Source organism: Necator americanus, chromosome II (genome assembly GCF_031761385.1).
Source record: "Necator americanus strain Aroian chromosome II, whole genome shotgun sequence".
NCBI classification, from domain to species: Eukaryota; Metazoa; Nematoda; class Chromadorea; order Rhabditida; family Ancylostomatidae; genus Necator; species Necator americanus.
This window is the reverse complement of record NC_087372.1, coordinates 41,564,445-41,579,656: the sequence shown is the minus strand read 5'-3', so window position 1 is coordinate 41,579,656 and position 15,212 is coordinate 41,564,445. Positions and strand designations below refer to the sequence as shown.

At 40.1% G+C, this 15,212-nt stretch overlaps 1 protein-coding gene across 1 annotated transcript; it reads right to left on the bottom strand.

The window, feature by feature from the left end:
* Nucleotides 1-9,316: 9,316 nt before the first annotated feature.
* Nucleotides 9,317-14,415, bottom strand: RB195_021007 (uncharacterized protein; the record flags this gene model as incomplete). Its single annotated transcript, XM_064189619.1, has 5 exons — nucleotides 9,317-9,387; nucleotides 9,462-9,506; nucleotides 10,265-10,345; nucleotides 11,788-11,824; nucleotides 14,359-14,415. 5 exons carry the CDS (start codon nucleotides 14,413-14,415, stop codon nucleotides 9,317-9,319), a joined length of 291 nt encoding a protein of 96 aa, XP_064045500.1.
* Between the last annotated feature and the right edge of the window lie 797 nt (nucleotides 14,416-15,212).

Genomic DNA, 15,212 nt, shown 5'->3' with positions numbered 1-15,212 from the left:
AGTTGGTGACTCGCACATCCCAGCACTCGTCTGATAAAAATGACAATATCAATATCAGGTGCCCCGTGTTAATAAACGCTCTTGGAATGCGACTCCATGTTCGACTTCAATTGAAAATCACTCTGAGCGAGAGCAGATAAGGTAAAAGTGTACTTCCCAAACCTTTCAGTCTTCAGGAAGTAGTTGGCGTAAAAACACATCAACTGGATAATGGTGCTATATGTACATAGAAAATACAGCGGTTAGTACTACTGAAACTACACGAAAGTCTCATAAAAAAAACTTGACCATGCGAAAAATGAGTGTGTGTAGGCAAAACTACAATAACCATTTATTAATTTATAATAGTAATAATAATTTAAAGGTGACTTGCTAAGAAATTGACGCACCTAGTAAACTTTTCTGTTACACCCGCCACCTTCCCCCATCATTTTTGGGATAATTAAGGGGAATTGAGCGCGATTGTTCTCTTACTCGTCATTTACACCTCTACCCTTAATTTTTCGCGGAGAAATCCGATCATGAGTTATGTGGCATGTTCTCTTCAAAGCTGACATTAAGCTCTTTTGTCTAGCTTAGCATGCATAACCAGCTCTAATTTGTTACGTTTTCTTGATATTTTTTTTCAATTACATACTAATAAACGTATGTACATCATCTTCGCGTTTATTTTGCGGCTTGCTTCCTTTGAAGATAAAAATTTCTCACTTTTTTCCAATAAAATTCGTAGTTTTCAAAACTCACTCCCATTATGTTTGGAACACTGAAAGATTTTAAGACAACCTTTACATGATATACTAGCATTTTTAACAATTAATGTTGTTCGGGTATGTGCGTTTGTAATCCTAGAAATGGATATGTTCAAGCTAAAAGAATGAATAGTCACTCGAAGGAAAAGACGACATATTTATTTCCTTCCTATTTCTCGGGAATCCATTGAAATTTTCTTTTCCTAAAAATTATTCAGATCAATCACAAATTTGCGTCTGTCTCATTCTCTTATTCCTCCTTTCACAAATAATAAGTGTCAAACAGCATTGACACAGGTACAAATAATAGTTTTTTATTTTTAAGACCACTATCTCAGGTAAGAAACTGCGCGACAGCAGCACTACTATATGCGTTCCATACTTGTAAGGTTAATCGACTGGAACTGAAATGGCGGTTCCCTCTAGTTAATTTATACTGAATCATATGACTGGAGGTGGAGAACGACGATAGTCTCATAATACTCTTTGACTTTTTGGTGGAACCCACATCAGAAAGAGTGTTACCCACTCTTCTAAAAACAAATTTTAGTTTAATCGACGTGTTTCATTGAACTGTCAGCGCTATAACTGAGTCGCGTATCAATCCACTTTGGATGCGCCAACGTGTTCGACCTGATTTCTGAATCCCTTGGGGTCTCATAAAGGTGTTTTGGCCAATAGAACGATTTGCAGGCGTATACTTGAGTTAAAACACCAGCAGCTCGGTGCAGCAGCGTAGGCGGGTGTGCTCGAAGCGGCGAGATGGAGCGCATTGGATGGAATCGAGTGGAAGTCTTCGTTAGCCCCCCTCATATGTTTCGAATTTATCGACTACAAGAAGGTGAAATGTTTAGTTAGCCTGCAGGTACTTCTAAAAGTATGAGAACGAAGTTAGTTTTACCGCTTTATATCTGGACAAAGAATTTTAAAAGTCCTATGAAAATGTTAGTTTCATTTTATTTCGAAAAAAAAAATGCTGAGGAGTTCGGAAACATGTTATCGGTCTTCAATAAAATATTTTTAACGTTACTTCCTCTTTGTCGTGAGAGAAGTAGTCCATGCAAATATTTACATATTTGCGTGAGTGGTGTCTGGCGCCCCCTTTTGCCTAGTTAACTAGTGAGATTAATCCAAAAGACGAAATAGAAGACTCCAGGGCGTTGTTCTCGCTTCGTACGAGGCAAGCCAATTCAATGGATATTTTAATGACAGATAAGCATTATGTTTTTTTTTTTGCAGCGCCCGTAAAGGTTCAAAATAGGTTCAAATGGTTTTTGCAGCGAACGTGGAAACGTTCCAAGGACAATAGCATCCACTTTGTACGGATTCACGAAGCAATAGGGGTTAGATGTTCGGGAATGAAGTTAAGGGATAAAGTTTGTGGTGTTAATCAATCCGCTTGGGATGCGCCCCCACGTTCACTTCAATTCAGAATCGTTTGAGGTTTACGAACGTGTATCTGGCCTATACAATGGCTTGCGGTGGCTAGCCGATGTGTCAAGTCAGTGCTTTTATCCTCCCAGACAAGTCTGGTACCAATTTATCGACTCCGGAGGGATGAAAGGCTTGGTGAGCGCTAGTGCGGATTCGAACCTCCGATCGATCGTGCAGGAAGCGGAACCTCTAACCGCTACACTACACCCGCCTATGTTCGGGAATATAAGAAACAAATGTTTAATCTTACAAATAATCATATATAGTAGCAGAAACCGGTCTAATGTGAAGGACGGCTGGCCTGTGAGGACCGTTCAGGAAGGCGTGGCGGTATTGGCGAAGAGGCAGAAGGGGATTAATCGATCTCCCCACAATCTCGATCGAGAACTGCTGAATTGGTGGTTCTCCTGCGCGCATGCGTCGACTCTAGATGATGATCCTAAGCGGGAGCGCTCGTGAACATTTCCAATGTTTCAATAATGAGTAGGATTCGTGAGTTAATTTGCAGGTATCACAATGAGAAACACGATATAATGGCTTGGAGAAGTTGTTTGCAGCTTATTCTCTAAACAAAACAATCATAAGCCAGTCATGTTGAAGAAAATCCGCGCGACAAATTACTGCTGGCTCCACGTTGCTATTTATTTAAAAATTCGACTTTCTTGTTTTCAAGTATGTCTTTATAGTGAATGTTAAGATTACGGTTTTACTCACTCTTTAAATTTTATAGAAGCCTATAAGGCACTCCTTCGGTAAAATTTCAACATTATAAGAAGTCAAATGCTCCGTTTGTCAATACAATCTCAAGAACTGCTGTATTCCTGCACCGGGATAGTGATAGTCTGATGTTCCATCTATTGATTCGTTCAAAACATAGGCAAATTTATTGTCGTATTAATGCTTCATTCTCTCTGAATCACGTACTCTCGCGGTGAACCATTAGAAGAAACATTCTAGGTATCATTTCAAAAATACTCGTGCCTTTCAGTGAGAAAAAGGTTAAAGATAACTGACTACAGTATGCATCACAAAAATAACAGTACGTAGAAAAAAAAAAGAAAATAGTTTTGTAATATCGGTGCTGGTTAGGAGCTGTGCACTATAATAACAAAACAAACTCACTACAACATGTGTAAACAGTAATAATCGCATTGTGGTTTTGCCGTGTCTCAAATCAGAACAGTTGACAAGTCGGAATTCAGCTATTGTTGACGTGGCGTCATAGCAAATACACCGTCGAACACAGTACAGTGACGATCAAATGAAAGTGGTCTACAAGTCCGCCTCCATCTCCTCCTCGATCTCCTCCCTTAGCTCCACCTCTTTTTGCAAAATGCGCCCGATAATTACTCTCCGCCGGCTATTGTCCTGCACAACGAAGTGACCAGACCAACCGTTTCCCACTCTAAGGGAAATGAAGGAGTAACCAACTTCACTCTTTAGATCTGCAGGAGTAATTTTCTGTCACTTGCCGCTTGTTATGGGTCGCTGCAAATTCCAACTACCGATGAAACATGAGTTGACGCTATTTTATCGAATACCCTATAAGAGTCGTAGCAGGCGTCATAAGGCCTATGACAGAAATGGGTATGACATTTCATTTCCCCTGTTTTGGGCTATACTATGTCGTGTTGTGGAAATTCGTCTCTTACGTAATAGTAATTCTAATGTAACCGTACAATGTTCTGCCACTTAAGAGGCATGAAGGCTGAGACCAAAGTTTTCATTGTACTGTTTCTCCGGCCGGTGGAATTGTAGTAGACTTTTCCATGACTATGAAGAACCTAACTGATAGGGATTTCGGGACTGAATATCACTTTTCCATCGGGATTGGACCAGGAAATAAACCCCTCAAACCCACTCAATAGAGTATGATCGTCCGTAATTGTCCTCAACCATTTTAGGATCTTCTAACCTTGAAGTATCTTAGGGACACCCTAGAACGAGGATCTGTATGCTTAAAAATGTGACATATTACATCTAGCTGAGAGCTTTTTCTGTTGCCACAATAATCACACTAATATTAGGGTGTTCGGAAAATCTTATACCAAAAATTTTTAAAATCCAGAGTCTCCCAGAAAAGAATCGAGTGATCTAGCAGTGCAAGAGTATTGTAGAATGTTCTCAAAGCTATTTATACGTAGGCATACAAGTGTGCGCGTGCGCGCTTTCCTTAATTTCCAAAACATGATAATTGAACAAAACAAGATTCGAGCGATCATCTACTATGACTGGGGCCAAGAACCCAGCGCGGGCTGAGCGACCACAAGCATCATCAGCACGTTAGGGGAGCGCACATCCCACCAACACAAAGGACGACCGGCTTCTCTTCACAATGACTGTAAATTACTTCTTAGAGGTAACAATATCATTGCAATTGTATAAATGGATCACCTTCAAAAAAAGGGCGAAGCAATTGTCGATGCGAAGTGCCCAAGAAACTCAACTGTTCAGAAATGAAAACGCACGGCCGTACTTCGCTTCAGACACCCCTTAAAAATGAAGAGCTTGGATGGTACCCGGTTTCCCACTCGCCGTATTTGCCGGACGTTGAGCCGTCTGACCACGATTTGTCCCGCTGAAGCATCATCATTATACGGGAGGAAGTTTGACAAATACGACGACCTCAAAACAGCTCCCTACAACTTTGTAGCCTTGCTGCTTCGTGAATTATGGGCAAAGGGCATTATTAATTTGCCTAACAGATGGGCAGAGGTTGTAGGTGAATATATTGTTGGTGCTGAATTGTTTTAAATAAGTTACAAAAAGACTCCATTGGGATTTTTTGGTGTACTGACTTTCCGAACAGCCAAGTAATTGGGATTTATTTGTTTGTAGTATTTAGATTATTAATACATTATTATTATATTATTAGACTATTATTATTATTAAATTGTTTATTCATATAAATATCTCATCAAGAATTCTCTTTCAACACTTGGAAGAATGAAGGTGCTTGTGCATGGAATGGAATTCAATGTTGACTATACTCAAAGATAACGACAACGAGAGTAGCGTGGATCACGTCCTTTCTGTTTGAGTAGACGTTCTTTGGTGAGCATTTGTAAGTTCGTTCCGTTTTTAAAACGACAGAATCTTTTTCAGAGGACTGTGCAAGGTACTGCGAACTCTGTTCAGTGTCCACTTACCTATTTTCCCAACACCTAAAGTAAACAAAGATGCTGGATATACCGCGCTCGTAGTGCACGTGAAAGAACACGGTGCATTGGGACCGAATATTGCACAACGGCACAGCTATCTCTCATGCTGCTCTTGATCGGGAGTGTTAGGGGAATAAATGTGCGCTTATAAAGCGTTCTGTCGCTCGAAGATTGATCTCGAGTATAATTATTTTTCCAGACAACATAGGGAAACCACCCGATCCCTGAAGATACCCTCCACATGTGAAGAGATACAGATCGACTGTCGAGGTGTCAAGGTAGCTTCATTGGATTCATAATTGTATTTGCGTTTCGTGTTCGTTAGGGAGCTGTACCTATAAGTTAATGCGTCAGATGTGAATTTTTGTATCGCGATTCAAACAGTTCTTCTTTAAATAATTTTGTTGAAATCGTTTGATGTGTGCCTTCACATCTTCAACCATTATTCATTATGTCTATGTCGGTATTTTTCACTATGCCTCTTTTCCCATGTACTGTTAAAGAGATTCAAAATATAGAAGAATTCTATCGCACCATCCAAACATACAGCATCCATGTGTAGCTAGATTGGCAGACTTATTAAGGTGTGTACCGCAGTGCCTTCTTATGTCTTCTGTTTTCTTTCTCTCTTTTTTCTTTTTTTTTCAAATTGAGCAGCGTTGTACGTTCATCATTCAGAACTGTTCCATTTGATCTCATTCCAATACACCCACTGCTTCTGTTAATAACTCTGAGACGTCAACAAGAAATTATCTCAAGCATAAGTCAATTTCTCAGAAATTGTAAAAACTGCGAAGTTGGTACTTCTAAAAGGTACATTTCCACTGTATTCACGCAGTTGACTCCAGAAATCAAATCGGTAGGACCATTTTTCTTTTCAAAGGGATGAAAAAGCCCAATAAAGTTCAGCGCCTAAGGTATATTTGTCTAACATTAGGAAGTTTAGAAGTCTTGCGAAGTTCGAAAAACTACTTACATGTTTGTCTCTGTCTTGCTGGGGCTTTTGGATTGGTGCGACTGAGCAATCACAGTTCCAGAAGAAGTGTTTGAGCCGTGACAACGGTTTTTTCTCTGAAGATTTTAATATGGTAGGTGGCGTCTCGATTAATTTCAGATGAAAACGCATTCAGATGGTTATTTACAAACGCAGTGTTTGACAGAGCAAAAAAATGTGTTAAAGCCTATTTCCAAGTACTTGTTGCTGCTTTCTCTTTTCCGGTGGTTTGCGGTCACACAAATCCTGGAGCAGTCGTGTTCTAGTTAATTCGTAGGGTATGTTGAACTCTGTTATATTCTCTTTCTTCCTTCCGTCCTATTCTTTTACTGTACCTTTGACAAACCAGCATGTTGTTATTAATGTTATGGGTACGATGACCTGAATGAGGGTATTTCACGGCCAGAAGAACAACGTAATTACTGTTACCAATACAATGCATTCGTAGTGCTCCGGTTATTGTTCTCTCGCACGAGAAGGTCATTGGTGGCTCTTAGAAGTGCGCCTTGTGTGACACTCACCTTTGTGCGGTGGATATGCGCATGCATGAATGTAGGAGTCGTATAAAAGTATGCTGCTGACTGTGGCTAATTTAAAGCATGTGTTGTGCGCGAGTCATCACGACTTCTCAAGTGCAGTAATATAGGTTAGATGGGCCGAATGAAATGGTAGTTAACGATGTCAATACGACCTTGGCCGTTCAAGGATGAGACGATTCTAGAAGGGTTCAAGACGATCAAGATATTTTCGATAACTTTCTTCGGATTTATAGGTTGGATTTTGAGGGACGGTTAATGATTACACAAGAACTCCCGCTCAATGAGTTTTATGTGGGAGAAGTCGGAGAAAACCTACGAGAAGTAGTAAATGTGATGTGAATGAAGGGAAGTACTTTTCGCAAGCGGGGAACAGTTCATGTTTGTAGGATTATTTTTTTTTTTGCAAAACGTTGCGTTTTGGTGTATCGTTTTCCACTTGGATGGTTCTATGTGCCAAAATAAATAGGTAAGGAAGTAACAATTCAGTTGAAAAAAGATAACAGCTGCTTACCTCTCTGGGAGGAGTTAAGCAAGGCTAAATCGAGGCTTCGAAAGAGAGAGACAAAAAATGCCATTCAGAGATAGTTTTTTGCACAGGTAACCCTTTGTTGTTAGGAGAGAGTTTGAGGCTGCTAGAGCATTGTTGTTCAAACAAAAAAAGACGTTTTGTGCGCTGCTTATTTCACTAATCGGTTAGCGCATCTTCCTTAATTTCCCCCTCGTTAATCGCTCTTGCAAATAACTCCATGCTCTCGTAGTGGAGAGGGTGTCTGTTTTAACATTTTGCACAACTCTTCGACTGAAAATAGTTCAGTTAATTCCCATGAACAAAGAGCAGCGAACTAATAGTAGATTTCATGTTGAAGTGTAATTATGTTTGTAGTAAAACAAACTTCAAAATCACGAAAATTCCGAAATTTTAATGGCTTAGACCAGAAAAATTGAATGATAAGAAAACGAGAGCTCAAGATTTAGGTGAGGGAACGACATTCATCTCGAATTAAAGGCGTCACCCCATGAATCTGAGGTGGTGCAGATTTCAGGTGGAGCATTCTTATAAGGGATAGTAGATTATGGAGAGGAGGGTGATTACGTCCATTTCTTCCTATGCGGCGCCGCACAACCCTGGTGCACTCCAGTCGAACTCTCTGTAGAAAATACTGCACCAGAACGCCTGAAGCCGTAACTTCCGGGCCGTTTTTTACGGCAATTAGGAAAAAATGGACAGAATCTTCCTTCTCTCTATAATCTACTATCCCTCAAAAGAATACTCCACCTGAAATCCGTACCACCTCAGATTCGTGGAGTGATGCCTTTAATCTCTGCCGCGCCTCTTACATGAGAATTATTTTCTCGAAAAGAAAGAGCATCGTCAGTGGACAGCAGAACCGCTCAACGTCGTGGTCCTTTTAGAGATCGATCACATGTTCGCAACAAGAGGTGCTTTCCATTTGACGCCTCATTAGTGCGACTCTTCGGCAGTGACACTGATCTCCGGCTCCTTTGAGCAAAAATTTGATCCAGGCACGAAACAGAGGGAATTATCTGCTTGCCTTAGATCAATTCTCATGTGGGGAAACCATGGTAAAGCAGAAATTAGCTCTTTTTTCAGCCATCTCCTGGCCTCTCCAATGATGAACTCGGGCGAAATATCCACCAGATCAAGATTCATGTCCAGTCGGGACGAAACGACCTGAACCTATGCGGCTGCCTCTCGAAACAGCACGGTGAAACTAGCGGATGGGTCGAGGAGGGACGATTACTAGCTTCACTTGAACTGCAGCAATGAGTGGAGCTAGCGAGGATTCCCTAGATTTCAACCCCTATCACCGACTGCACCGAATTCCAAACATTTTGGTCCGACTACATCAAAGTTGTCAGCATTATCTATTTTCTCTGAACCAAAGTATGATACGGTCAAAACGACGTGAAGCACGGTGTAGTTACGGTTGTGTTCAAGGCGGAGGAAGCGGTTGGAAGGTGAGAGGTGCGACCGTCGCAAACTACAGGGAAGAATGGTGCTGGGAAGGGTCCTCCCTCGACCCTAACCGCTACGCTCCACCGCACCACATCGAGCGCAGCCGCTTACGCAACTGTACGTTGCTTCTTGGTGTTTTGACCCCACTACATAAAGTGTGGTAATTCATGTTCATGCCAAAAAACCGTCTCCATAATTTACAGAAGATATCGAATGGATGCGTTCCCGCGATCTTTGGATTTCAAAACGCACTAGCTTGCATTGTGTGTATGTATGTGCAGCAGCTGAGGGTTATTGAGATTTTGTAGTGGTCTCGTATCTTGCAAGGACATGCGACTTATCATCGATGCTGTGGTCCACGCCATGTCGCAGGAGCACCCATTTGTCCTGGGTACTTGGTTCTCGTGGAGTCGAGACTTCTAATCTAAGAAGTTTATTTCAGGCAATCCATTGCTGTAATTCTAGTTTTTATCATCTTCTTTCATTTGCTCTTCAGCGTCATTTGCTTCATTGACTCCAGTTGATAAAATTTCTATAATTCTATTATCAACTAATAATCAACTAATAAATGTTTTTCTTCAATAAGGATCACGTAGATTGGTTCACCTGGTTTTTGTTGCTCGGATCTTGTCACAGTTGCTGCTACTTTTGCTGAACAAAAACAATGTCGGAGGAATAACATTGCATTTCTAATGTACCTGTTCTTCTTCTCTGTTTTCTAATGTACTGTGTTTTCGAATTTCGTTTACAACTTCTTAACTTTCTCAAGTACATGCCACTTGTGTTTATATTTTCAATGTGTTGAACTCACAATCACTGTCAATAATTAGCGGTATGATAGTGAGTTCTCAAAGAAGATGAACCTATTGACTGAGTCTACCACAGTCGTTTCAAAAATTTTAAAATGGTACGGATGGAAATATCCATTTTAAGGTTTTTCCACATCTGGACCCTGTATCTGGACCTGAATAAGGATAGTTTTCAAATATGACCGAAACGAGGATGAACATTCTTTCCGAATCCGGGAACCAGAGGTCTCCAAAATTTACGGAGGTGTCCGCTTTACTATATGGTTGATGAAATTGATGTTAGTGTATGGTAAATTGAGGGTCTTTAAAATTCTAAGTTTTACAGCTCTAGATTTGTAGGGGACAATTAGCGCTTTACGTTTTGTGATGTTGAAATAAACGCATGATAAAATTAAAATAAAATTAATTACAATCAAAATGCTCTTAGACACTATCGAGCTGAAAAAGGTTAATTTTTGGTGATCTCAGCAAAGAGAGATCCGAAAATGGGATTAAGATATCATTTCTTACTCCACAACGATCACTTCCAAAAGTGGCAGTATTAGTGAAAGTGTCCCTAAGTGTGGTCAGAATGTTTTTTGCAATGATATTCAGGCTCACAGGCTTCCTTAGCTGCTGCCATCGCTTCTCTTGTTGAAGGTGTAAGTTGGGCTGGTATGTCAGTAAAGGCGGTTCTTGTTTCTGAAAGCTTACCGGTATTATATTCTTTGTAATGTTTTAATGCCCAATTCATAGCTGCAATACGTAAAGTGGTAATATTAGAAGACTGTTATCGACGCTGCGTCCGGAAGTGCTGTGAATTGTTTACCAACATACACATACTGAGCTAAGGCCAATAGATGTGACGGTCACACTGAATCCAGTACAACTACACGAATTCACCGATATCCTATTCCTCGTTTCGTAAGAAGACGAAATAAAATGTAAATTCGCCTTTTCTTATAGCTTTTCTTCGTTCATTATTTACTCCTCTGCTTTTTTCTTGCGACTACTTGGTCTGCTACCTAAAGTAGCAGACCTAGACGTAACTAACTGATATGAGGCTTAGATAACAAGAGCCCAGCATAAAGAAGCTATGAAAATGTGACTGATGAACATGACATGAAAATATAGACATCTTCGAAACTAGTACCATTAGAGTACCTTGTTTTTTTTTTGAAAAGTTGACTTAACATCTATGAACGTTAACTTAACGTTTTTTAATGGAATCCTATGAACATCTGTGGAACTAAAAGTAAAGTTTTAAAGTGAAGTAAAAGTTTTCCAAGTTTGTTTTGTTTTCATATTTGTTTTGTTTTCCAAATTCCAGAAGAAAAGCAATGTTGTTTTCTCGATTTGAAAATTTTGTGCTTTCATCGGAATTCTAATATTTTTGGCGTTCTGGAGCTGCATCTTCGTGTGAAAAGAAACTGTTGCCAGCAATCTCGACTTGACGAATCTGTTGTTCAGAGACGTTAATTTATATGGTTGCGGAAGAAGGATGTCAGCAATAGTGTTCAGAATTAGCAGAGCTTTGGTGACCAGTCAAAATGTCAAGCCAGCATTTTCATATTCCTAAACGAATCTGGTACCATTTTGTCGTATCTGTAAGTAGAAAAAGCTTTATTTGGTTGGGACGTTACGTGGTCGTCCACCGAAAGCGCGGATGCTATTAGTACCTGTCACTTCCCACCGTTTGCTCCATGTAAAGCTCCAATCATGATGACAAACAAATAAAGTGAGTAATAGGACTAAAGAAATTGTGGATTTTTGTCTTCCCACTTTCTCAGCAAGTAATATGGTTATTGCAGGAGAAAAATTACCAACAATAACTATGCTGCACCTCTTTTCACGTTCTCCTATTCGGTAAATACCTCAAGATTGTATACTTATATGAGTGGAAATTTGCTCACAGCTCTCGTTATGGCAAATGTTCACAGCTATCATTTTGCCTTCATTTTTGGTTGCGATCTCAATATTCTGAAGCGGTCTGCAGTTTTTTCTGTATTTTGAAGCTGAGCGAGGAATCATACGCAGCAAGTTAACTCGGTCATTTGTCGATCGTCGATTGCTCAAGCAAGTATGCCGGAGAGATTGTCTGCGGTAATAATTTCAATGATGAAGCATGAAGAAGTGTGACGCACCTTTAATTGGTCCTCGACTGGTTGATCTAGCAACAGCCTGAAGCCATTGCTTAATTACACTACGAAAACAATTAAGGATTTTTGTAATGTGTCATAATGAATGAGAACCGGTTCGAGTAATCCAATAGCTTATTTACGCACAATTCGAACCAGCAAGCGTCATTCTTGGTCCTGCTTACGCTACCATGAGTTATTTTCAGGTGTTCGTAACCGTCACCTGACTACAAGAAATCGGCTAAAAGTAGAAGTCAATTTGGAAATTCGACATGTTTTGATGTTTTGTATCCCCGTTCTAAGTCTTCAGACATTGACTAACGTGGGAAGGGAGATTTTTCCATTTTTCTTTCTTTTTTCATTTTATTCTCTTTGTCTACATATATAGAAGCAAAGTTTGAGTGGTCAGCTTCTTGCGCGGCGGAATCAACAGTCTCTAGTAATTTATGAACAATCGGTATTATTGCTTTATTTCAGCCCAAACATTCATATGGTGATCACCATCTTAACCAAATTATGTTATTTTAACAACATTCCTGATCCTATGAATATTTGAATGGTGAGTGCTGAATATCGCTAATACTAATAGCAGCGTGCATAAAAATTGTCTAGTCCTTTACTTGATGCAGCAACTGATGGCAAATTCTGAATATCGAGTCTGCTTACTTACACATTATCACAGCAGTGTCATATTTCTATTTATTTTCGTATTAGTGGAATATTAGGACCTCTTCTGGAATACTGATGATGAAGTTCGTACTATACTGTTACTTTATATGACAACTTCAATCATTAATATGAATATTTGAATCATTCGACAATGCCTTTCTCATGTTAGTGCACCCGAAATAAGCAGGGCCGCTACATTGCAGAAAGGCAGCTCATGCAATCAAAAACTTGCAAAATTACCGTCAGATAACTGAAAAAGATCTGTAAGTGCGGAGCACTCTGATAGCACGTACTTTTTTTGGAAGCGAATTTTCTTCCTTCGAGGTCCAAACGTTTCGGGAAACCATTGTCCAAGATCATCGTTTGGAGAGTTGGACATCACACTTGTACTTAAGTGAGCAGCAGCATCCTCACAGCATTTAGTGTAGGTCAACTGTGCAAAACCAAAAACCGTGGACAGGCGTCGAACTTGCGCGGCGAATATACGCGTGATCTCATAAGCGACACACTTACCAGACCACCACGTACACCCTGTTATCGAATGGAACAAAGCGCACTTATCAAGCGTAGACGTATAAGATAGGCCAGATTCCACTGTTTACGCATACACATACGAGGTTTTCCCCGTAAACACCTTTAGTATGTTGATCTCCATTGCACACTTAACTGACACCAAGCTGCGCGCGCAGATATTCAAATAGATAGAGTCAGGAGAGACCAGCGGTGCAGTTCATCGTTTACCTAGCAGTCGCACGTTGAGCTAGAGATCCAATTTGTGGCTCTAGTTGAAAATAATTATGTGGTATAAAAATGGGGTTACCCTGTGAGAGTGGGTGTGTTTTCTGCATTCGTCACGAAAATAGTTTATGCAGTAAAGCCGGTTCAACTCTAGCTTTAACTTTTTGTCTTGAGTTTCCGTTGCACAGAGTCCGTGTACTGATGCTAGGAGGCAGTAATGCAAGATAAAAAGGTTCCCTGCGTCGAATCTTAGCATAGACTCCAGAAAACTGGAAAAGTTGGTGAAGAAGGTCCTACGGAATTGCTGGTCCGAACCCAGAATTCGGGTGCCAGCTTCAGAAAGCGGTAAAATGGTTGGTGTTGGATACTAAGCAAAATCGGTTCGATGGCGAATTTCTGAGGATCTGCGAAATATGAATTTCTGCGCTGGCGAGACAAAGCACTAAGATGTATGGGACTGGTGCGACGGCGTAAATCAGTGCGGTTATTGCGGCAGTTCCGTGCCACAGTTCCAAGCAAATTTGGCGTAAATTAAGTGACATGTTACAAGTCGTTTCATAGCCGTGACTACAGCAAACGTTGACTTTTCCCCATTATACGCTTCCGTATGTCTATTCGTTTATACGCTACGTTCTCCTTATGCCTTGGTCAGATCCTTTCTTGAGAAATAGAAATATGATGATGTCATTGACGTTTTTTCGTGTTATCACAGTATTATGCGTTATTAGTTGGAGAATCGAGAGAACATAGAGGTAATGATGCGATTAAATAATCTTCAGATATAGTACTGAAACATTTAGCGGGAAAACTACAAAATCAGCTTTTTTATTTTTTGGGAAAAAAGGAGCAAAAATAAGCGTTGTTAGGAAAAAACGACTTCAATTCTGTGGCAGAATTACAGAAAATAAGGAACAAATATAGAGCCACAGAAAGTGTCCACACTCTGAGGTTTGAAGAGTGCTGACGTGCAAAGCAAGCACAACAAGAAGTCTGGAATTCCGGCAGATTGGACTAGAGAATAGACTGAATTAAAGCACTAGCCGGACGTTCAAACTTATCAAACATAACACAGAATTTTAGAGCCAGATAGAAGAATATGGAAGAGAATGCATCTTAGGGCCATACATGACTTCATTACTAATTTTCTAAAGTAAGTCATTGGAGAATCACCTGACCGAGCCGTTCTAGAGACTTGGGCCGAGTCAGCACGCGAGAAGCACGCAACATCCCGATAAGTGTCGTTGTGGAATGAAAGTGAACAAATGAAATTCTCTTACCTTGACAAGAAAGATAAATAAACGAGTACAGATAGTGATAATTATAGTGGTGGTGATAGCGACACTTATCGTCTGACACGTTAATTTTTTTCTTTCGAGAAACATCCGCCTATCCAGGATGAAACCTTACAGTGTCGGATGATGTTCAGTGAGGTTCAGCCCTCAAGTGCGGTAATTGACGAAATGTAATATCAGATATCAGACCTGTCATTATATCAGTGCTAAACTAAATTAGAAAATATTTAAGTTGAGTGAAATGTTTGTGTCATAGAGAAGTCTCAGAGAGGTACTAAGTACAAGAACTAGCTAAACAGGAATTGTTCTTCAAGCAGATCAAACAGTGCTCCGACTTTGCCATAAATCATTTGCGAAAAATGTGGAAAGGTTGGAAAAAAATTCTTCCCTTCTCTTCCCCTGCAATCAACAAATGCTAGAAGGTGCTTCTTTATCCGATATCTCAGTTCTGTATGAGAAAGTCGAGTTATTCCCTTACAAAAAAAGTTAGCTTTTTGATTACATAATTCTTTCCTCTCTTTTGTGATCTAGTGGCAAGAACTCTTGATGAAACTACATCTATTGATTAAGGCTCATGTAAGGATGCACTTCTTGAACGGTAGGGGCATCACAACATTACAACTTTGAATAAGATGTCCAGGAAAAATTATGTCCCCAAATATGCAGAACTCACAACCTCACTGTAAACCGGCTAGCTGACTTCACTGATTGCTATGCATTAAAAAATCATAT